The 23,501-nt window shown below is 37.1% G+C and overlaps 1 protein-coding gene and 1 long non-coding RNA gene across 11 annotated transcripts in view; one reads left to right on the forward strand and one right to left on the reverse strand.

Annotated features, from left to right (window-relative positions):
* LOC129764948 (glycine receptor subunit alphaZ1) overlaps positions 1-7,851 on the forward strand; it is a 131,095-nt gene extending 123,244 nt beyond the window's left edge. For all 10 annotated transcript variants that reach the window (XM_055764622.1, XM_055764624.1, XM_055764629.1 and 7 more), the window contains 3 exons: positions 4,133-4,429; positions 4,496-4,725; positions 4,781-7,851. In XM_055764622.1, the coding sequence (XP_055620597.1) occupies positions 4,133-4,429; positions 4,496-4,725; positions 4,781-5,236 (983 nt within the window). In that variant the 3' untranslated portion in view covers positions 5,237-7,851. The remainder of the gene's footprint in view (positions 1-4,132; positions 4,430-4,495; positions 4,726-4,780) is intronic.
* Positions 1-23,501, reverse strand: part of LOC129764954 (uncharacterized) — a 31,648-nt gene that overhangs the window by 1,666 nt on the left and 6,481 nt on the right. The gene's annotated exons all lie outside the window — the stretch shown is intronic.

Genomic DNA, 23,501 nt, shown 5'->3' on the forward strand with positions numbered 1-23,501 from the left:
ATGAACAATTGCAAATATAAATATATATATAGAAGGTGCATTCGCATATGAAGTAAAATTCTGAGTATACGCGAGCGTAACAAGTTCTTCCGCATAGTAACTCGATGTTGATAATTCCTTAATTTTTTCCTTCGTTGATCGTATTGTTTTCACATATTCACGTAGGAGAGCCTCAGCCCTTCTCTTCGTTGGCTGAGGCATTTTGATTGAATGTAATACTTTTCCGTTTACTGTTTTTGAAAGCATAGGCAGTTGTGGCAGTGTTCCAAACTCTGTAATACAATTTTCTTACCCTATGTTAAAGTTACTAAAACTTACATTATAGACCTATTAAACGTAAAAATAACAATTGTATTGATATCAACACAATTTTATTTTATTGATTTTCATGACATGAAACGCTATGACTCAGGAATAACATTTTATTGAGTGGTTTTATAGCTGTTTCGATTATGTTGTCTGGCATCAGTGTCGAAAAAATAACAATGCTTTCACCAATACAAACAAAACCATTGCCGAAGATTGAAAAATGAAAATTTCACTTTCAGAGCACTAGCTCGAGTTTTCCGACGTTTTTCACTATACAGTGCGACAGCAGATGAGAATTTAATACCTTGTGAGTAATCGATTAGAGTTTGGTTGATATTACTTGATGGGAAGTTTGCGAAAACGATCATTTTCTTCACACTGTTTCGCAAAATTATTGATTTTCGGGCGAATGGGGAGGGAGGGAGATGGAAGAAATGAGTGCCATTGTGGCAGCCATTTGTGGCTAGCTTCCACCTTCACCTTAATAAGCGTTGTTAGTCCATTCGATATTTGCGCTATCGAAATTGAAATTGAAAATTCGTAACTCGCATTCCAACCCTATTTTGACATATTAATTATCGAAGATTTCATAAATATATATATATTGCCATAAAATCTCGTAAATCCATCAATAAATGACAGAGCTTAAAATTGGACAATTTTCGTGTATGTTCTCGATTGACGAAACCTTCGTCAGAAAGGAAAAACAATCTTATACTTTCATTAAACAGTTAAACACTGTTCGTGGAATAACCGTAGGATTTTGTCGCTATTGTTTATGTTATTTGGCACAGAATCTCATCTAAATAACCATTTAAAATAACACATGTAAAACTACGTCGATACGACGGAGTTAGCCAACGAAAAAAAAGGATACAAAATTATTCATGTGCAAAATGAAAATTGGAATTATAATTAGAGCCACCTTCGCGACTTCACTTCAACAAAGAACCACAAAACGGAAACTCCTAAAATGTGCAACTGTTTTAAGCATACTTCAATTTGTAAGGTACGTATTTGAAACGTTGTGTAGTTTCCCTCTTCATCTTATTTCCTAGTCACTGCTTATGGCTGCTGCACATTTGAAGTGTTAGTTTGGTTCTTTAGCGTAGTGCAGTGTAGTGTTGTTTAGCAAGTACGAATTGCAGTCCGCTGGGTGAATAGGTGTATGAGAAACAATTAGCGTAAGTAAAATGAATATGAACTGATTGCCCATAATGCTCAAAATTGATTCTTCCCACAATTATTTTCTTATTGTTAAAAGGGATTATAAAGGGACAGGAAAAATTCATTTATCCAATAGAGTAAACCTAACGGGTGTTAAATAAAAAATGAGAATTTTTTCAATCACATATAAAAAAAAATTTTTTTCATCGATTTCAGTATTTTTTATTAATAACATAATGTATTTTCTTCAAAAAAATGTCAGTGAATGTTTGAGTAAGGGCCGTGGTTTGCTGTTCGACGCAACTTTGTCGCGATGCTCCCACAAGAACGTTGTGCGGCACTTACGTCCATTTTCCGGATACAATTCCGGATTCTTGTAGTCAGTTTCTTCGTGTCCTTGGCCCTTCAATTGTTTTTATACACTAGGGCACTGAGTGAGCCAAAGAAATCATCTATTGGGCGGCACTGGGGCAAGCAAGTTTGTTGAGTTACGATCTTTCGGCACGAACGGTATCTTTTTCTCTTCAAGATACGCCAGCGTCTTCTTGGCGTAATGGGAAGACGACTTGTCCGGCCAGAAGACGTACTTCCTATCCACGTGATGCTCGTTCAGGAACGGCAGCAGGATTTTATCGAGGCACTCTTCTCGATAGATTTGTTGGTTGATTGCCAGACCGCTCGGCTTAAACCAAGGCTTTGAAATGCCCCGGTCGGAAATGGCGATGTATAACATAACCTTTTTTTCAAACTTGTGCTTGAACTTGTATTTCACTTCAGGCGGTGTGGATGACTTGCCGCTGGAGTAGTAATTATCATTTCCTGTAATACGAGGGTCACTATTTATATTTCGGGAATTGGCAACACTGATGTCATGTGAGTCCATCTGACGGTTCCATCGTAAAGTTTGACATTTTTGACGATATACGTACTCAGAACATTTTGTCATACGGACGCTATTTGTTTATTTTATATTTAGTTGAAAGTTTGGTCTCGGCAAAAAAATTGAACTGAATCGTGAACATTTTCGTGCGATGATTTTTTACGACTTTCGACGTGGATTATCACAACAAGAGTACGTCAATCAACTTAATTTGACTTTTGGCGATGAAGCTCCATCAAAAACCACTGTGTATCGCTGGTATAGTGAATTCAATCGTGGTCGTAGTTCGCTGTCCGACGAGTTTCGTGAAGGTCGTCCAAAATCGACTGTAGTGCCAGAAAACATCGATGCTGTGCACGAAATGATTAAGCAAGATCGTCATGTAACCTATTGTGAGATTGAGGCATCCCTAAGCATTAGTTCCACCAGCATATATGCGATTTTACATGAACACTTAGTTGTGCGAAAATTATGTTCACGTTGGATCCCACATAATTTGACAATCGCTCAAAAAAAAGGCTCGTGTCGATTGGAATAAATGCTTTGAAAATTGGTTTAAGCGCAAAGTGTATCGATCATCGTGGCGAGTACTTTGAAAAACAATAAAAATATATTCGCAGCTTAACTATTTGTTTTTGTTCCTATTCCCGAAATATAAATAGTGACCCTCGTATGCGTTTTGGACAGCGGAAAATAGCTTTCGTCGTCCAGAACGAAAGACGTCCCGCAGTATTTTTTGGTCATCCACCGACACTTTAATTTAACCGTCTCAATCTGCTCCTCCGTGTACTCCAGCGACCACGTCTTCTTCCTGCAGACGATTCCTTCCATCTTGAGGGTCCGATAGATCAATACGTGGGAGCAGCCATATTTCCGACCGGCGTCACGCAGGCTGGTTGCGTCCTTGTTGTCAAACAGCTTCTTTAACGATGTCTTCCTCTGCTTGGTCATTATCGTCACCTGACGACCACTTCCGATCTTCCGCTCTACATTCAGGGAACCCAGGATACGATATACCGTACTGACAGGTACATTTTCTTCCTTAAAATGTGCCACCGTGAACTTTTTTCCTTGCTGGAAATGCGTTTCGTAGAACCGTACAATGCGTTCGCGGAGCACGTGCTGTTTCGACGCCATCTTTGCTTTGACTAAATTCAAACTAGCAAAACCAAACACGCCTACTGTTTCTAGGGAGCCCAAAGAGCAATTTTCTTGGAGAAAGAAAATTTTACGCTCTTTATTTGAGTTACTGAAAGGTATTGAAAAAATTCTCGATTTTTATTTAACACCCGTTACAAACTTACTTGCTTAACATGTTGAGCCCAGCGTCCCTAGAGGCCGACGTTGAGCTTTTTAGTAGAAAAGTGCTGACTGACTGGGACTGACACTTAAAAAATAATAAAATAAAAATATTTACGGTTTGTTTTCGAATGTTTTACAAAATGTGACTACTTTCTAGTCGAATTGCTGACTATATTCTATTAATACAATAAGTATCTTTGGGAACTGGGACCGACACTGATATTGTGCAAACGCTCTTGATCTAAATGAAAGCGTAGCAAGAAAAAATCGGGGCTCAACGTGTTAACCTACTCATATCATAATATCATAAATCTATCACTAGAGCATAACAAATGAAAACAAAAATTAAAACGCATATGTAGTTAGAAAAGCTGCATTCAACATCTGTACCATAGATAGCAGCACAATTGCGCAGGAGTTCCGGATTGCCGTGAGCATTTACTGATATTTCCTCGTCTGTGCTTTTCCTTACAGAAATTGCCACACTCACACACAAGTTCTCCTCAGTGACGTTGTACAAAAATTCAACCGTTCGGTACGCCTGCATGATGCACGCCATTATCGCATGTCAGATGGAATTCCAGCTCTATCCGATGGATATCCAGATTTGTCCGATTTTCATCGAAAGCTTTTCCTACCACAACCAAAAAATTCGACTCAAGTGGGCCGACAATGGCGTCACCATTAACCCTGAGCTCAAACTGTTGCAGTACAATCTGGGTCAGCCGCTGCAGTTGGAGGAGACCAATCGTTACATGCCGGAAAAATATGGTAACCGTTGAGCTGAGCTGAGCTGAGTTGTGTTCATCCGACAGTGAAGGTATTATTTTGTTTCAGGAAACTTCTCTCGATTAGCGGTGTATTTCCGCTTCGAGCGTCAGATCGGCCATCACTTGATACAGACCTTCGCGCCTTCAACACTGGTAGTCATGCTATCGTGGTTTAGTTTTTGGTTAGGTTTAGATGCCATTCCGGGACGGGTAACTCTGTTGGTGACGTGCATGTTAACTCTTGTTACAATGTTCACTGGAATGCGTGCGGACATCCCACCGGTGGCTTATATTAAGGTGAGATAAAATGATTCGATTAATGATAATCTTTGACTAACTATTTCCTGCCAAGGCGCTGGATTTGTGGATGGCGGGTTGCATGATGTTCGTGTTCTCGGCACTGGCCGAATTCGTAGTTGTAAAAGTGCTTGACGTCCAGTATCAGCATCAAATGAACAAAGTACCGAAAATACTTCCGATGCGAATCAGTGCCATGGAGAAAGGCCAATGTGCTACGGTGGCAAACTGGGAGGGCGGCACTGTGAGCGTTCGCACCCGAAAACCCATCCAAACGCCCACAACTCCTGGCCAGGCTTCACTGCAGGGCAACGGTGGCCCCCAGCCCCCACCGTCTAAACAACCCACACGCAGGCAAAGTATTCTGTCGGTAGCGTGGACCGATACGGACACAGGTATCGAGAAGATAATGTGGCGTGAGATTGATAAAATGTCGCGTGTGGTATTTCCCGGTCTCTTTCTAGTTTTCGTTGTTCTATACTGGCCGATACTGATTTTCAAAACATCCTGATCGATGACTGCACATTAATAATTTCGCTTATCTTTCCATTAACATAATTTATGCCAACAATCCGCTTTGTTTCCTTCATACATCTGCACTGTGATAGAAAAAGTCATATACCAGCACCGTGCAAGAGTTATTTTCGTTAATTGATTTTGATGGTACATTTACAAAGTCATGTTAGAATGATCTATTTCTAATTGCATGAAATAATTAACCAGCTAAGTTTTTATTGATTCATCACCGCTTGTAAGAAAGCAACCACACTTGATTGTTTTGGAGAACATATTGCCGTAAAAGCATTGCAAAATACTGTGCGAGTTGCCCTCTTATGTTGGAGCAAATGCTCGATTCATGCTTGTTACTTTTAGATCAAATTATTCCTATGGCCGGAAAGAAATCAAGACAAAGACAGACCTATCGCAAATTTACTAATGCAATTTATAAATACGATTCAGTCCATGTCCATGAAAATAAAACTCCCCTATCCGATCGAATCAGAATTACCCGAAAGGATCTCAAGCTTACATTCTGAAGTCTTATCGAGTCGAAATCATAGATAATGTTCACGTGGACGCGTTGGATAAATATTATACAAAAATATACTCACATCTCCAAACAAAAATATATGAAATTTGCACTAAGCCTAGCTATTTTTTAAAACTTTCTGAATTCTGATGTCGTATTGGACGAATTTCGTGCCAACTCGACGGGTCGTTGACAGTAATATCTCAACTTTTTACGAAAAATCTTAATTTAAAAACTCAGATCTTCAAAATGCGGGTTAAAGAATGAAATGCAGGAAATTATTCGTGTTTTCTTTAAAAAATATTTGAAAACAGAATTTCATTGAAAAAAAAATGTTTTGAAAACTAACATGCTTTTTTAAATTCTGAACAAAAATAGATATGAATAGCTCATACAATTTTCATACAAAGTCACCCATTAGTCGGAAAAAGGGCACTTTTACAGAGAAAAAGTTTTCCGAACCATAATTTTTTTATGTTATCCTTGAAAAATTACTATTAATGTTTAATTCGTAACATTTATACATATAAATTATCGTGATTTACGTGAAGTTCTGATTTTTTTTTTCTATTTAGAAACATGTCGAACGTGAGAATTTACACACAAAAATGTTACAAGTAAAACATTATTTTTTCAGGAGTGTTCATACAAAAATGCCTTATATTACCGGAACTATAAAAGGTAGAAAGTTGATGTCCTGGACAAAAGTTCATATTTTAATGAGATCTAAAGCTTTGTCGGATACACCACATCGCTATCTTCACTTTATACTAAATTAGGATTAGTTGGAACTTTTTCAAAGAAAACATGAAAAAGTTGTTTTAGAAAAACTTTTCCCCTGTAAAATGCCCATCTTCCGATGTATGGAAAACTTGTTGAAAATTGTAAGGGCTATTCATATAATTTTTTAAGAATTTTGAAAACATAAGTTTTTGAGAAAAATGAGTTTTAATTTATTTTTTCTGCGAAATTTTATTTTTTGTCGTTTTTTTTATGAAAGTTTAAACAATTTTCTACATTTCATCCTTTGACTAGAATTTGTTTGGTATCATAGTTTTTGAGTTATGTTTTTTTTTGTAGAAATTTTAAAAAAATATTTTGGCACTTTCGAAAAAGTTGTCTAGTTTTTTTTAAATGTATCAAGTATGCATAGTTGCTTAAATGACCCATGTCTTTACACCCACAACGTTTCACTGGTACCTGAGATGGTGCTGCCAACTCCTAAGGCGAGTTGGTATGAAATTCGTCATTTATCAATAAAAGCATTTCATATAGTTTTACTTCTTCGCCGAAATATGAATAATGAAAGTAACGCATATTAACCGTGAGCGGTCGAGTTATTTCCTTCCGTAGCAGAGGATCATGCATTCTACCAGGATGTTGACACCACCAAAGAATGTTAGTTTTTGTGCGATCCTTTTTTGTGCGACATTTTTAGTGCGATTTTATTATCAAATCGTAACGGAATCGTAAACACAACATTGTTTACGACAAATTTCATGCCAACTCGTCTTAGGAGTTGGCAGCACCATCTCAGATAGTAGTGAAACGTTGTGGGTGTAAAGAGATGGGTCATTTATGCAACTTTTCATACTTGAAATATTCGAAAAACAATTAGACTACTATCTGGAAAAAACCAATTTTTTTTCTTAATTTTTTACAAAAATTTATAACTTAAAAACTATGATACCTACAAAATTCATGTCACAGGATGAAATGTAGGAAATAAATAAAATTTATATTTTTACAAAAAATTTTGGAAAGAAATTTCGCTGACAAAAAAAGTTATTTTAAAAATTAAAATTCATTTTTCTCAAAAACGTATTTTTTTAAAAATCCCAAAAAAATATATATATGGATAGCCCTTACAACATGAAAAAGTTGTTGTTCGAAAACTTTTTCCATGTAATTGTGCCCATTGTCCGATGTATGGAAAACTTGTTGGAAATTTTGAGGGCTATTTATATGTACTTCTTTCAAAATTTTGAAAGCATATGTTTTCGAGAAAAATGAACTTAATTTTCAAAATATTTTTTTTCAATGAAATTTTTTTCCAGAAAATTTTTTGATAATTTTTAATGAAAACCAAAATAATTTCCAGCATTCCATTCTATGACTAAAATTTTGTGGGATGGATTTTTTCTCGCATGTTTTTTTTAAATTTTGAGTTTTTCCACCTTTTTCGTAAAATCTTTATTTAAAAACTATAACATCTACAAAAAGATGGTCAGAGAATGAAATGCAGGAAATTACTTAGGTTTTCATTAAAAATTATCAAAGAATTTTTTGGAAAAAAATTTCATTGAAAAAAAAAAATATTTTGAAAATTAAAATTCATTTTTATTGAAAACATATGCTTTTAAAATTTTGCAAAAAAAATGGATATAAATAACCCTTAGAATTTCCAACAAGTTTTCCATACATCGGACGATGGGCACATTTATATGGAAAAAGTTTTTCGAACAACAACTTTTTCATATTTTTCTTTGAAAAAATACTATTAATGTCTAATTCGTAACATTTTCATGTATCAATTATCGCAATTTACATGTACTGCTAACTTTTATCTATTTGGAAACATGTCAAACGTGAGAATTCACACACAAAAATGTTACGAGCAAAACATTACTTTTTTCAGTAGTCTTCATACAAAAATGACTTATATTCCGAAAACTATAAAAGATAGAAAGTTGACGTCTTCGACCAAAGTTCACATTTCAATAAGATCTAAAACTTTGTCGAATACACTATATCGCCTATATGACTTTAAACAAAATAAGAATTAGTTGTATTTTTTTCAAAGATAACATAAAAAAGTTGTTAGAAAAACTTTTTCCCTGTTAAAGTGTCCATCTTTCGATGTATGAACGAAATTTTGGAAATTTTAAGGGCAATTTATAAATTTATTTTGGGAATTTTTAAAAAAATACGTTTTTGAGAAAAATGAATTTTTATTTTCAAAATAACTTTTTTTTAGCGAAATTTTTTCCAAAAAAATTTTGGTATTTTTTCGTAAATATGTAAACAATTTCCTACATTTCATCCATTGACATGAATTTTGTAGGTATCATAGTTTGAAAGTTATAATTTTTTGTAAAAATTTAAGAAAAAAAAATGGCTTTACCAAAAAGTGGTCCAATAATTTTTCGAATATTTCAAGTATGCAAAGTTGCTTAAATGACCAATGTCTTTACACCCACAACATTCCATTGCTATCTGAGATGGTGCTCCCAACAGCCAGTCGAGTTGGCATGAAATTCGTCTTACTTAGGTGCAGGTTCCGATCCAACTTTATCTCTTACGTTAAAACCGCTTCGTTTCTCCCTTTGGGGATTCGTGGAGGTTTTGAAAAATAGAAGACAAACAACGAATTCTTTTGATGGGTGCACTGGCCATATCATATCTCTTGAGAAATGCTTTTTTTCAAGAATTAAATCGAGACGCTGACCAAAAATAATCCTCGGGAAACGACACATGGGCAGAGTTGCCAATAATATATTTCAAAAAAAATGGAAGATTGCTCTTTAAAAAACTGAGAGAGAACTGGACCCTAAAAACTCGTTTTATTGCAAGAAGTTCGATTTGAATTTATCTAAAATCACTTGTTAACCTACTCCAGTGCTTGAAAAATAGAATTTACTTCGAAGCTTCATGTAGTATTTATATGTAGTTCATGAAATAGCGAAATAAACTATAATTCAACCATACGAGCAGATCAAAATAACGTTTCCCGACACTCGAACATTACTGTAAAACAATATTTGAGGATCTTTTCTTCTTGAACCTCTAGAAAATACGGTTTTATTTGGATAAAACTTGACAAATCTCGTGTTTATTGCTTGACAATATGACTGATTGAGGTGTTTGGGACACGGTTTCTGATTCTAAATCACTGCATCAAACCGAACTTCAATCCTCTGTTCTATTCCTTCTAACTCGAATTTTAACATTTCTATAGTGCTCCTTTTGACCATCTTCGTTGCTATCTTTTTCACGAAGAATGTGGAATGATCTCTTCTGCAGAATGTCCGGAAAAGAACTTAAAACTATTGAGAACTCTGGTTCAGGGTCCAAAGCCCCTAAGGAGGACGGTTGTAATAGCTGTTATCCATTGCTATTACGTTAAGAAAGACTCCCCGTCATTGCAATTGAAGTTCGATACAGAGTACGCGCGATTGATAGCAGAACATATCGCCAGGAATAATGGTTCCAGAGGAATTCTCTCGATTACCTTCTCAGGTTACCAAAAAAATAACTCTCCTCCGTCACGATTAAATTTCTATAAAGTGTACGCGTGATGCATAATGGAACATATTTTCAGGACGATTGCTTCTGGAGGTGTTCTCTCGGCTTGTCATGTTTCGAGATTGAAGTTCGATATTTTTTTTTCAAAGCATTAAAGTGTATTATATTTGTCAATTTGTTTTGGGTTACGTATACATTTTTAAGTGATACATTTCAATTTTCAACCTCCATTACAAAATTTACATATTTTTCAAATATGGAATTGATTTTTTTCCAATGTTATTTTGATTTTGATATTCCTATATCAATGATATTTTAATTTTTTTATCCTACTTAACCTAACTTTAAATTTTAATAAGCCTAATTTATCAACGCTAGGATGAGCGGATATTCCGAGATTGTAGAGCTCATGACAAGTGTTTCAACTGAGGCTTCAATACGTTCCTCGATTGTTTTGCAGTTGCCAGCTTTATGCAGTTCTCTTATCCGGGTGTCATATGGGGCGTCGAAGATCATTCTTAGAAGACGATTCTGAATCACCTGCAGCTTTTTCTTGTGGGTGGAAGCACACGCACCCCACACAGGCATCGCGTAGCTAATCACTGGAGCAATAATCGCCTTGAAGACTGCCAGATTATTATGTCTAGACAGTCGTGAACGTCGAGATACGAGCGGATAAAGGGCCTGAGTAAGCCTCGTGCATCTCACTACCAATTTGTCCGTGTGGGATCTATATAGCTGCTTGTCGTCGAAGGTGACACCAAGGTAGAACACTTCCTTCGACCAATCAACTGGACGGTCATTTACTTTGACGAAGCAGTTAGCAGGCGGAAGCAGTTTCGGTGATTACCGGTGTCGGAATAAAATGGCTTGGCTTTTCGACTCATTGACTTTAATTTTTCAGTCATTCAAATATGACACGTACGCAGTTATGCTTCTCTGGAGTCTGGATCTGTAAACCATGGGAATGCGACCATTTGCCATGATGACACTGTCGTCCGCATACAGTGCCAGGTGGCAGCCACCTGGAAGTGGCAGGACGTCCGAGGTGTATATTATATACAAGATTGGACCAAGGAGGCTGCCTTGTGGTACTCCAGCCGTAACCAATTTTAGCTCTGAAGAGGCTCCTGGAAGATTGACTCTAAAAGCTCAAAATTTTGGCCACTTTATAGAACGGCTTCGAGTAGTCGCTTTTGTTGTTGTACACTGCTAGTAAAGTGTTGATTTCTGATCATCAACATTCGATCTCTTATCACGCTGTTGAGATAGATGACAACCTGCTTTTTCTGAAGACAGCCAGTGCGCTGGAATTGCCTCCTGACGGTGTTACGTTGCTGAATGAGTCGTCTTGTGTCAATGTCAATTCTGGTGAAATGTTTTCTCACTTGGACCCGGCGAATACATGTTTCTTCTGCAGCGTGTATTGCATCCTCGAAGATGCACAACTGGTGGTCTATGGCTTCAACGGATGAAAGGTCCGGTTCGTCGGATAAGCTTCAATCCACGACTGAAGGCTATCCAGTTGACATGATGAAAATCTCGTGTCATCGCTGGTGGATCTAGAGCAGGACAGAAATCAATTTCGCACGTAATCGGACTGAATTTGGAACTGTAAGCTGGAGAAAAATAACACTGAGAGTGTGTAAAGAATGATCGATCTAAGGTAAATACACCTTGGATCGATCGAACGAAAAATGTCGAAAAACTAAATTAGGCAAGGAATATGAGGTGAGGGAGGGATAATATTTATGAATTGTGAATTTATTTTACATAAAATTGGAGAAACTGAATCACACATAAAAAACTGGATTAACCTGGACAATATTTACAAAAACTGTAAGATTTTAGGTTTTAACTGTTTGACTGGATCGAGCGAAATAAACTGGAAGAATCTAGTTTAAACTGGAACATTGGCAACGCTTCACATGGGTTAGCAGTTTCATTACAAGTATCTAAAATCACCTTTCAATAGCACCTGGTGAAGTTCGGTAAAACGCCATTATGGGTTCAACACTATTTGATCGATGAACATTTAATGGATGCGTCATAAACGCAACGCAAACACATTTCGAAGTGTCAACTTTCGTTATGGTCGTAACAACATAATGTTCAATGATCGTCAGCGGCGCAGACGTACATCAAATGGTGGAATGCGGCAAGTCATCATTATGCACCGGAGAAATCTGTAAATAACTTAACAGAACTTGTTAGTGTGTCTGTATTTGTACCAGCTTCCGGCATTTCATTAGGAATTCGGTAGACTTTTTTCTGTTTTTAATGTAGGACCGGAGGATGTCGGCTAACAATTCAGGTTTAAATCAATACGGTTGGTACAGCTATGCTCAGTCGCACTGCAGGATTCGCCCTCATGCTGTTCTCCGGTAGTGCCACAGTTTTCCTTGTTGGCGCAATAGGCTGCTGTATGACCAACTGACTTACATTTTTGGCAAGCCATGGGCTTTGGCACGAATAGTCGCACCGGTAGCCTCAATTTGTCCAGCATTACGTAGTCAGGAAGGGCTGCACTAGCAAATGTGACTCGAAACGAGTCGGCCGGCGTAAATTTGGTTTTTTCTTGTCCATGGGAAATTTTCCCGAGTTGATTTTTAAGCCTTTTACTGTCTTGTTTCGAGATTCAGCTTTTCTTGAATATTTTCCAATAATTGTTTTTTTAACGAAGCTTATTTCATTTAAAGCTCAAGCAGCTCAGTCATCTCACGTCTGTTTATAATAACAAGAAAAAACAAAATCCTGAACTAAAATGTTGTCCTATAATGATTTTTGAAGTTCTAGCGAAAGTGCTAGAAGAAAAATAGTGAGGTAAGGGTCAGAACCATGTGTTTGAAATACTCAAATAACATCAAGTAATGATTCAAGTTCAACAATTTAAAACTGCCTACGAGTCTGTTATTTTGATGAAGAGTTAATTGCTTCACAAACACGAATGAATTATTTTGACGTTTGTTTAGCGCCAAGGCAAGGTTTCGATCGAATTTCAAACAAATCTCTTATAAGATCGTCAATCCTCTATGGACGGAAACAGATACAATGATTAGCAAAATAAAGTGCCCACTCAATTTTTTAATTCGCTCGTTTAAAAACAAAAACTTTGAAGTAGCTCGGCTGCGAGTAGCATGCAATTCAAATGTCAGATTTTGTGGTATAGGTGCGTTCGTAATTCTTTGGATCGATTGACGTTTACTCGCAGCCGAGTAACTAGTAACGATCAAGACGGGTCTATGGTACTAGGTGAGGCCGTTTCGTCACTAAGTTGGTTAGGGGAGCGGTATATGAAAACAGCACGGAAGAAAGTAGAAGGGGAATTATTTGCTTGTAGCGTGAAAGAGACAGACTGATCACGAGCGAGCTTCGGCAATAGCGTATTGTGTTTTGTTTACTAACAAAACACAGTAGACTTCCAAGATGGCTGAAGAGTGGTTTTAGCAAGTTGGCCCACCTTAGTATATACTTCTAGGCGCCTTGGTAACGATTTTTGAAATTAATCGTTCATCGGCAAATCGAATACTTTTCAGCAGTTTGTTATTCGATACGATTAATCGCTCCAAAACGATTAATCGCTTCAAATCGATTAATCGCTCCAAATAGATTAATCGTCACACTGAGAGAAATAATTAGTTAGACTAATATTTCTCATTTGCTAGAAAGCCATCTGGAATCAAAAATATGTTCATTTCGCCTGAAAATCAATTATTATCTTTGACGCTCCCCTAATCTCGTAAACGAAGCTCAATTCGCGTTGACGGCATTGAGCAAGATAATTATGGAATTTCAAGATAAAACTGCAGCGACCGTAGAATTTTTTCTCTCTGGGTTTGGATCGAATCATCGTTGTAAATTATTCGTTCGCTTCGATTATTGATTGTGCAGTATTCGTTCGATTAAAAATCATAGCAACATATATAATCAATCATCATAGCAATCATTGTATATACACTCAACTACCAAATACAGCATTCCAGGTTTTTTTAAATGCATTTTTAACAGATATACACCAATTTGAAGTCGACTATTTTTTGCGCGTTCCAGTCTCCAAGCTCACTTTGGGATGTGGGATCGTTTCATAGAAGTCTCATTTCACGATGAACTGTAACACGTCCAATGCAGTTCAACGATTGGTATCGTCCAGTTAATTTTTTTCCAGTTTGAGAGACGTATTTTCATATTTCGTATTTCAATATGTGTTGAGCATGATTTGCTTCAAATATTTCGGCTACTTACTTAGACGATTTTGACCGCTCTTGAATTTCCCGATGAAAGTAATCAATGCACGCCAACATTCCCACGTATTCTCTTCCTTAATTGTTAGGCCGGGTCTGGAAGGTCTTTCGTCTAGCTTGCTTGTCATAGTCCGAATTCTCTTCCAGAAGCATATTCGTCCTCGTGGATATTCAAACAAGCCTTTTGAATGGCTTTCGACTAGACTTTACCTTTTAACCTTTTAGCAACAAGAAAAAATACCAGTGCATTAAATCTGGTTTCAACGTTCCCCAGATGTTATATTTTTGTTTGAAATTGTCCAGACTGAGAATTATAATCACAAACTGCTGATGGAAAGGAATGATCTAGTATATACGTTCTTGGCAAGATTCCAAAAAAAAACTTCAATAGCTGTGATCAGCCCATCGCAGTTCGCAATTTCGCATAAATTGGTTGCTCAACATTATAATGAACACTTCATCGAATTAGTGACAACCTTTTTACCATCTTACCTATGTAGCTCAGAAGCGTATCTCAGGAATGAGTTGATCTTTGCTGAATTGATCTTTGAAAAATAGAATGCCTTTTTTCCAATTTATTTATTAATTCTATAGAAGTGTAGCCTTTGTTTGAACATGGAATAAACATTTGCATTTCTATTCAAATTTGATGACAGCATGAAGGTCGCAAAAAACTTGAAAGCACAGAAATTTTGTGTTTTCCAAAGGATTCATCTGGTACCGGCATGGAATGAATCAATAATCCCATAAAATCCAATCATGCCCAATCGTACGTCTGGAATTTAGTTGAAATCGTGGTAGCAGTCCCAGTTCTAGAAAAGAACGCTTCAGTTGGACTTGATGTCACAAACCAATTTCGACACAATTTTCACTGTCAGCCTAGTAAATGCGTTAGTATAAAAATATCGTGTGACCACTTGTTTTGTAATGATCACACTTAGAAAACTGCTTCTCCTAAATTTACGAACACGTATTTGAAAACCTTTCTAGGGATCCAATGTTTTTGAAAATTGTCAGGTGGTTTTTGGTGAGAATCATATCACTGAATTTTTTTTGCGTTCAAAGAATCGAAAGGAAAATATCGATTTTCGCGATTGTTTGGAGTACAAAGAATCGATCCAGAAATCGGAAATCGGAAGGGAAAAGATCAGTTTTCAAAATATCGATCCAAGATCGCCCAATTCTAGTCTACAAACCTAGTTGTTCACTAAATAATACCGCCAATCACTGACGGGCGACGTTCATTCAAAATATCGAAAGATTTTTTTTAAATTATTTTTTAATATACTATATCCTGGTAGCTCTTTTTTTCGTGATGCCTTTTGCATTACTAACTTATTTTTGACATATCATTAAAATGAAAACGTTCTCCAAAGCAATTATCGTTATATAAACCCATCAGTCTCATTCGCATACCTATTGCCCTGCATCGGATATCCACCTCACCACACTGGTTGGTTTCACTAGTTGCATTTCCTGTTTTTCTCTAACATGAAGCATTTTTTATAATTCTGAATGGTCTTCCCAACGAACGAAATAGTTCTTCTGCAGAAGAAAATAACAGGATATTTTCCAATGTACGATCACCGCAACCTTAATTTGTTTTTGCGTATCTGAATTACATTGAGTTTTCCAACACATTCGCCCAAATGAAAGCACTGAATGCAACTAGCTTTAACCATCTCTAACCGTAACTCGTGTTTCAACTCACAGAAAACTTTGCTTGTGTTAACTCTAGATAGACGCTTAAGAAAAAAAATACATTCTTCTATGGATAATTAATAGGAAAAAAGCTGTGAAAGCAATAAGTACCTTATGCAGTTAAATTGTAAGGATATTTAGAAGAACAAAAACATGCTCTGAATAACTGAGATGAAACCACTATTGGATTATATTTATTACACCAAACGAAAATAGAGCACTATAACAAATACATTAGAAAAAAAATTATCATGAAAAAATGAAAAAAATTAACGAAATCAAATGGATCATTAAACGCTGTGCCTTTTACGTTCACGAAATTTCTCGATGCACACACAACATAAACAAACCAATGAAGCTAGTATTAAACAAAAATAGCTTATGGAAAACAACAAAAAAGGCTATAGCTTTAAACAGAACTGTTATAAAAAAAATTTAAGCGATTCAGCGATTCACTCAACCCAAGATCAAGATTGTATTTTAGTAGCTAATAATGAAGATGTGATAAAATTTAGCTAGTTCATGACAGAAGTTACCAAAGAAACGAATTGAACTTAAGGACAAATAATACATAATACAGCACAAAGAGTTTCAGCTGCGATTGCTTGAAGAATCGGTTTCGAAAAGCCCCCGAACGCCATATTATCGAGCCCAGCGAAATGAGAGGCGTTGTTCCACTAAAGTCGTGGATTTGTAAATATTAGTAGTAACTGCGCGCTAGGAACTGCAAAACTATTAAATGCAAAATGCGTGCTCGCTCGAATCTTGAAGAAAAACCAGCATCACCGAAGGCTAAGCATACGCAAGTTTTATCAATTGTTAATAAAGTAATAATTAAGTTGGATTGTTGTTGTAACAACGCTAACAACGATTAGTAGTCATACAGTTATCTATAACTAAGAATATTTTTTTAATTTATTAAATTATTTGAAGCCGTGGGCGATATGAGAAATATTTTTTATAAAAATCGTTATCTGAAACATTAAACAAAATGTTACCGTTTGTTTAGCTTGCTATCCGAAAATCCGTTGGCGGTAATTGAGGTTGGCCTTGTCATTTGAACCACAAGTCCTCAGTTGCCGAGAAGTCTAGTTTAATCTATACACCAAGTTAGAGGTTCAAACCCATGGAGACCTCTTTATACCCCCCAATACCAACTGCCAACAATGGGCCCTATTATAGAAATTGAATCGATAGGAATTTTGTTCGTTAGCTCTTTTTTACGATTATACATACCGAATAAAGTCGATAGCATCGACAGAGTGAAAGCTATCGATGAATGTCAGAATTTTTCGAGTTGTTTGGTTTGCTTGTCGCTTATCTTCAGAGAATTATTTGGATATTTTCCTCTGGAAGACGTTTCAGAAACGCCTAAATATATGCAATCTGCAACACATGAAGTTCGAGCTCGGTAAGAGATTATATCGATTTACAAAATACGAAATTTTGCTCGGAGTGATATTGGTAGTGATTGTATCGACTGCTCGATTCGATTTATATAATATGGCCCAATGAAAATGGTAGGTGGTCGGTATATCTTAATCATACCATTTCAAATCTATGCTTGTTGGAGAGATGACATTTCGTACTAATGAAACTTTTTCATTAATTTTTTTTTGTTTATTCATTTCAGTTCACAACTGAAATGTAAATTGCACATGAGCACATGAGCAAAAGACAGACAGAAGTTCATGCAAACCGCAATGTTGTGTAGGTACCGCCAATGTTCACATAACGTTAGCGTTCTTGTTCATGGTATCAGTGAAAAACTTTTATTTCTTTCTTATTTTGTTTATATTGGCAATCAAGGTCCAATATTTTTGAAGACGAAACATGAAAATCGTCTCTTCTAACAGTCACTTCGCTTCTAGTAGGACAACTTCGGCATTCGCCGTCAGCATAACTAGTTCATCAGTTATTCTCGCTCTTAACGCTCGTCAATTCATTGCTCGTTGAGACAAATGGTTGTTCTGATTGACGTGGCAAATGAATACAAATCTGCCTCTTCATTCAACCTTACTTTTTATGGTCCCACCTCATTCCCCTACAATGGTTTGAGCAGGACGAGTTATCTTATTGATAAAAATTGAGTTACTGTATTTATTTATTACATCATACTAACCGCTGAGCACATTAAATTTAAAAGAAAACGGACTGTATATCCCGCAGACATAGATTACTAATCGAAAGAACAATTTAAGCCTTTATCTAAAGTATTCATTCCATGGCATGTCGAGAGAATTTCCAACCCGGGAAGACCCTAGACCGATCGGGAATTGCACCCAATGCCTATGTCAGTATTAGCCATGAATTTACAAGGGAAATCCCGCTTTATCAGATCCCCGGCCACGGCCTGCAATTGCGATCGTTTCCGAGTTCTAGTAGTTGAGCAAACCCAAGCCTAATTCTAGCCGATACTTCAGGCCCATTACTCTACATATCCCAAGGCATAACAAGAAAATTTCCAACCCGAAAAAATCCTTGACCGATCAGGAATTGAACCCAATACCTATGTCAGCATTAGCCCTGAATTTACAAAGGAATTTCCGCTTCACTGGATACCCGACAACGGTCTGTTAATCGTTTTCGAGACCAGACAGCTGAGCAAACTAAAGCCTAATTCCAGCCGATACTCAAGGCTGATAACAATTCAACATGGGGTATAAATGTGTCAACCTGAATCTGCAATGAGGTCTGCACAAAGGCAAGCGAGTATAAAAATACTCGCAGTTTGCATTTATTTGCAATGCCAATTTCCCCACGCTCCATGGATTAGAAGTCTGTGTTAGGTCTGTGTCACATTTCAGTCGGAACAAGAATACCCCAGACTTTTATGTATTTGCAATGCCAATTTCTCCAACACTGCTTGGTTTTGAAGTCTGTGTTAGGGAACACATTTCGGTGAGAACGAAAGTCCCTATACTTCCGTGTATTTTCTATGCCGGTTTCCCCTAGGCTGCTTGGTTATGATGGCTGTGTTGGGGAATCGTAAACCAAGCCAATCAAAACGAGGCCGTTTGGGTGTTTAGATGACGGTTAACATTTTACAGTTATTCAATTGTTTATCTAATGAAAACTAACATTTTAATAATTGCGAAAGATGTATAGAAATATTCCCTATCAATTGATGCAAACATCTTTCCGATCCAATAAGAAATGTTCGAGTTATAAGCATTCGAAATCTTTCATTTTGTCCTGCATGTTCTGTGTTTAGGTTTTCATTTTACCCCCCATATACTCCAGTTAGACGTAGTCCCACGTCAAAATATTCTCGGTTACCATCTCAGGTTTCTTAAACATAACTTTCCGAAGACGCTATTGGAAATTGATAGGGTACGCTCGCTGAACAATGGAATATATCGGCGGTCCGATTGGTTTTAGAGAAGTTCCCTTGGTTACCTTCTCAGGTTTCCCAAAGGTAACTCTCCGCCGTCGCAATTGGAACTCGATAAATAATACACGTAATTAATAACGATATATATCATAATAATTTGAAAGAAGTTCCATCGGTTACCTTGTCAGGTTTCCCACACTCAACTCTCCCCCGTCGCGAGTGGATTTCTATGAAAAATACGTGTGATAAATAATAAAATATAACCAGTCCAATTGTTTTTACAGGTTCGCGTTAACATAATCACATCACTTACCTCAGTGAATCCTTATACTCACCTCACCCTACTAACAACTGTCCCTTCCATGATAATCACTAGGGAACCACGTTATAGAGGCGACCCTTCTGGCGATTATCATACTAACATTCCTTCCCTTCCCCTGGTGACTGTAAGGACGTGGCCGGCGTCGTTATTGACCATTTATAGCTCGAATCACCGGAAATTGCACAACGAGAATGATTTGCTAGTATCAAGCGCCATTCTGTGTGTTCTTTGTGCAATTTGGTTGGTTCAGGTCAATCACGGAGAGCAACTACGAATTGTACAGTCTACCCAAGCTCAAGCTCAAGCTCAACCTGAATCTGCAATGAGATCCGCCACAACACAGAAAAGTCTTGATATAATTATCTACTGAGAAGATAAATTTACAAGTATTCCGATTGAGCTATCCCTAGCATAACTCAGGTTTCCACATTAAACCCCTTGGAATGACTTTGTTTTATTCGATCGAAAATTATTTTGCTTTTGTTCAATCTCACGTAAATTTAATTGAATAACTAAGATAAATATAAAAGCAAAAAAAATACCATCATCACCATAGTCTTGACATGAAAAACACATGGTTACACATACACACAAAAGACAATAATTTCTTCGTTTCATGATATAATGAAATATTTTTCATCACTCCACCACTGTTAATCCACCCCGACATGTACCTCGTTGCCCACGTACACAATCTTATTAATACGTCCATATAAAGTGAAACGAAAACTTGATTTACACCATTAATGGATAGATCCATTGTTTACCCACCGTGAACTCATCCACAATTTGTGAATGAAAGAGAGAGAAACGAATTCAGTCCTTTTCACTTCAATATGCCGTGAAGTTCATTTGACGGCGAAACAGTAAACGAACACGAAACGTCGTAGAGGAGTTAGCGTTGGAAGAACTTCTTATGTTTCGGAGATATTTTATTACTGCCCAAGTCGATTGTGCCGTGCCATAGTTACATCTGCCTCCATGAGCTTGAACTTGAGCTTGAGTAAACTATACACTTCGTAGTTGCTCGCCGTAATTGACCCGAACCTGTGAAATTGCACAAAGAACACACTGAATGACGCTTGGGAGTAGCAAATCATTTTCATTGAGCAGGCTTCGGTGATTCGAGCTTTAAATGGTCAATAACGACGCCGGCCTCGTACTTACAGGCATCAGAGGAACGGAAGGAATATTAGTATGATATTCGCAACCAGAAAGGTCGCCTCCTTAGCATGGTTCCTTTGCGATTATCATGAAACGAAAAATTGTTAGTGGAAATGGGTAAGACGATTCACTGTGGTGAGTGATGTGATTAAGGGATTTATCCATTTATTTCTTTGCATAACAACTAGTAATGAAACGGATAGTAGTTTGGACGGATACCGGATATCCGGTAGCCGGATATTCGGCTTTTTATTTGCAAATACGAAACTAGGAGAAACCACATGTGTGCATGGTGCAAATAAAGGATTACATTTTAAGGAGAAATGAACACATTTTTACATTAAAATAATGAACGATGATTAAGTTTTCGTTTAGATTGAATAGATTTTTTACTGATAAGGATTTTCTACTACAATGATGAGCGTTTTGTTGGTAGGGTAGATATGGACGATATGGTCCCATTATGCTCAATCCTCACGATTTGAAACCGTATTGATCGATGTACATTGTATGAATATACTTTGAAAAAGATTTATGTGAAAAATTTACACATTTTAATTTTTTTTTTCCATTTCCCTCGATCGAGTGCACTACGGGGTAAAATGGACCCATGTTAGTAGATTCAATCATTTAAACATGTTTTCGCTAGGAAATAACGTAACAAGTTCATAAAACGAAAGAAGGGTATTCTATTTTACGACTATCACATATATTTCATTGGATTTCATTCAGTTTGCATGTACAAAAATGAACAATTTGGTCAAAATGATTGAACTGCAATTTTACGTTACTCAAAGCAGAACAGAGAATATCTGTGCAGTTATGTACCCACGAGTGGCATCGGCAGCATTAGTTCCATCCAGCACTGCCCGTAGAGGAACTGAATTGTGCCCCACAGTAGCAACATAGCGTGTCCTGTGGAAGATTCTAAAATCGTTATTCCGTGCGCAATACCCAGCGCTCAGCTGAAGTTTTAGCTCTCATCTGCCTTTTTCCCCGCATTGCTAGGACTTTGAAATTTTTGGTCTGCACCTGTTGAATGAAGATAATAATTTTTAGTTTACTTGCTTCTCCTATTGATAATAGATAATTACTGGAATCACTGATGTCTCGTCGACGTTGGATTGCCTTTCTGGTGATATGTTGTATTTCTGCCTCCAATAAATCGTAGAATTCCCCGACTGCGACGCGATTCGATCCTTGTACCCTGGTGGCGGAGCTTGCTTCTGGTGTCCGATGTGAGAGTTGTGGATGGTGCTTTCGAAAACCAGCCAACTGATCTATTCCGGCTCATTGTTTTTGGCTATTGGAAGGGTGAGAAATATCATTTCTTTCAGCCAAATCATATGTTGTACCATAGCGATGATATAATCTACAAGTTCACACAATGTGATAGGAGTACCGGTAAGTTTCTTCCTTTTTTGACGTAGGACTACGTCTTTCATTTCTATACCGGGGTGTAAGATCAAAGTTTCGAAAACGAAAGCGTTACGCCGAAGACCGAGATTTTGAGTGTTAATAGCTCCTAAACAACTGAACGAAATGGTATGATAAACACTTCATTCGAAAGATAAAATGTCTACGCGTTCTATACTTGTTACTTTCTGATCCAAAAACTTGTTTCAATAGTCTTAAATTTGCTTTCAAAATAGGCTCCTACTCCTGTTGTGGTGAAGCTCTTCATTTATCATGAAAGCGCGGATGAACGGTGTCACCAAGAGCCTGTTTGTGCACCTTTGGCCAGAAGGGAATCCATCAGGAGGAGAGTGATGCTACAAACGGTTCCCCTGGAAGATCTCGAAGCAGCCGCTACACACACACACATACACGCACGGAATTCTTTCCGTTTGGATCGAGAAAGATCCGGAAAATAATCTGCCAGTTCCTCTAGGAATTTAAAAATACATTCATGTGAAAGAGTTTATTTGAGTGTTTTCTATCCATGTAACACTGTGACCAAATATGTTTCAATCAAGTACTATTAACAGATGGTTATCGAGTTAGCATTAACCACTGGTGGGCTTCCAGTATCGAGGAAAATGTGGAAATATCTAATCGTTACTGAAAATAATCTGCCAGTTCCTCTGGGAATTTAAAATTACATTTATATGAAAGAGTTCATTTTAATGTTTTCTATCCATGTAACACTGTGACCAAATACATTAGGTTTTGTGATTTTTCAATCAATCGCAATCAACAGGATAGCTTCTGAAGATTATTCTTCCCCATCAGTAGGATATTTCCGTATCCAATATTGGATGCATAAAACCTTGTGCCTCCAACGTAACGCTCTCGTTTTCGAAGTTCTCCAAATATTCATTCATTCAGAATGAATTCAGATTCAACTTCATACAAATGATCTCTAAATCAACGATAGTCCTACGTCACCCTTGCGGTTATACCATAGATATAACCCACTTCCTGTTTTTTAAATTAATGCTTCATTTTGCAAGAAATTGTTACAAAATTAATATTCAAAGTATTGTCCATCGCTAGTCACAACTTTTTCCCGTCTTTCTGGCAATTCACGGATCCCTTTGCGGAAATAGTCGGTCGGTTTGTCGGCTAACCACGAATCAATCCAATTTGACTTCATCAAAATTGGAGAAGTGCTGGTCAACCAGGCCATGTTGCATCGATCGATAAAGTTAGTAATCGGACGGAGCAATGTCTGGAGAATACGGCGGATGGGATAGGACCTCCCATTGCAGCGTTTCCAAGTATGTTTTGACCGGTTTC

The sequence above is a fragment of the Toxorhynchites rutilus genome, chromosome 2 (genome assembly GCF_029784135.1).
Source record: "Toxorhynchites rutilus septentrionalis strain SRP chromosome 2, ASM2978413v1, whole genome shotgun sequence".
NCBI lineage: Eukaryota > Metazoa > Arthropoda > Insecta > Diptera > Culicidae > Toxorhynchites > Toxorhynchites rutilus.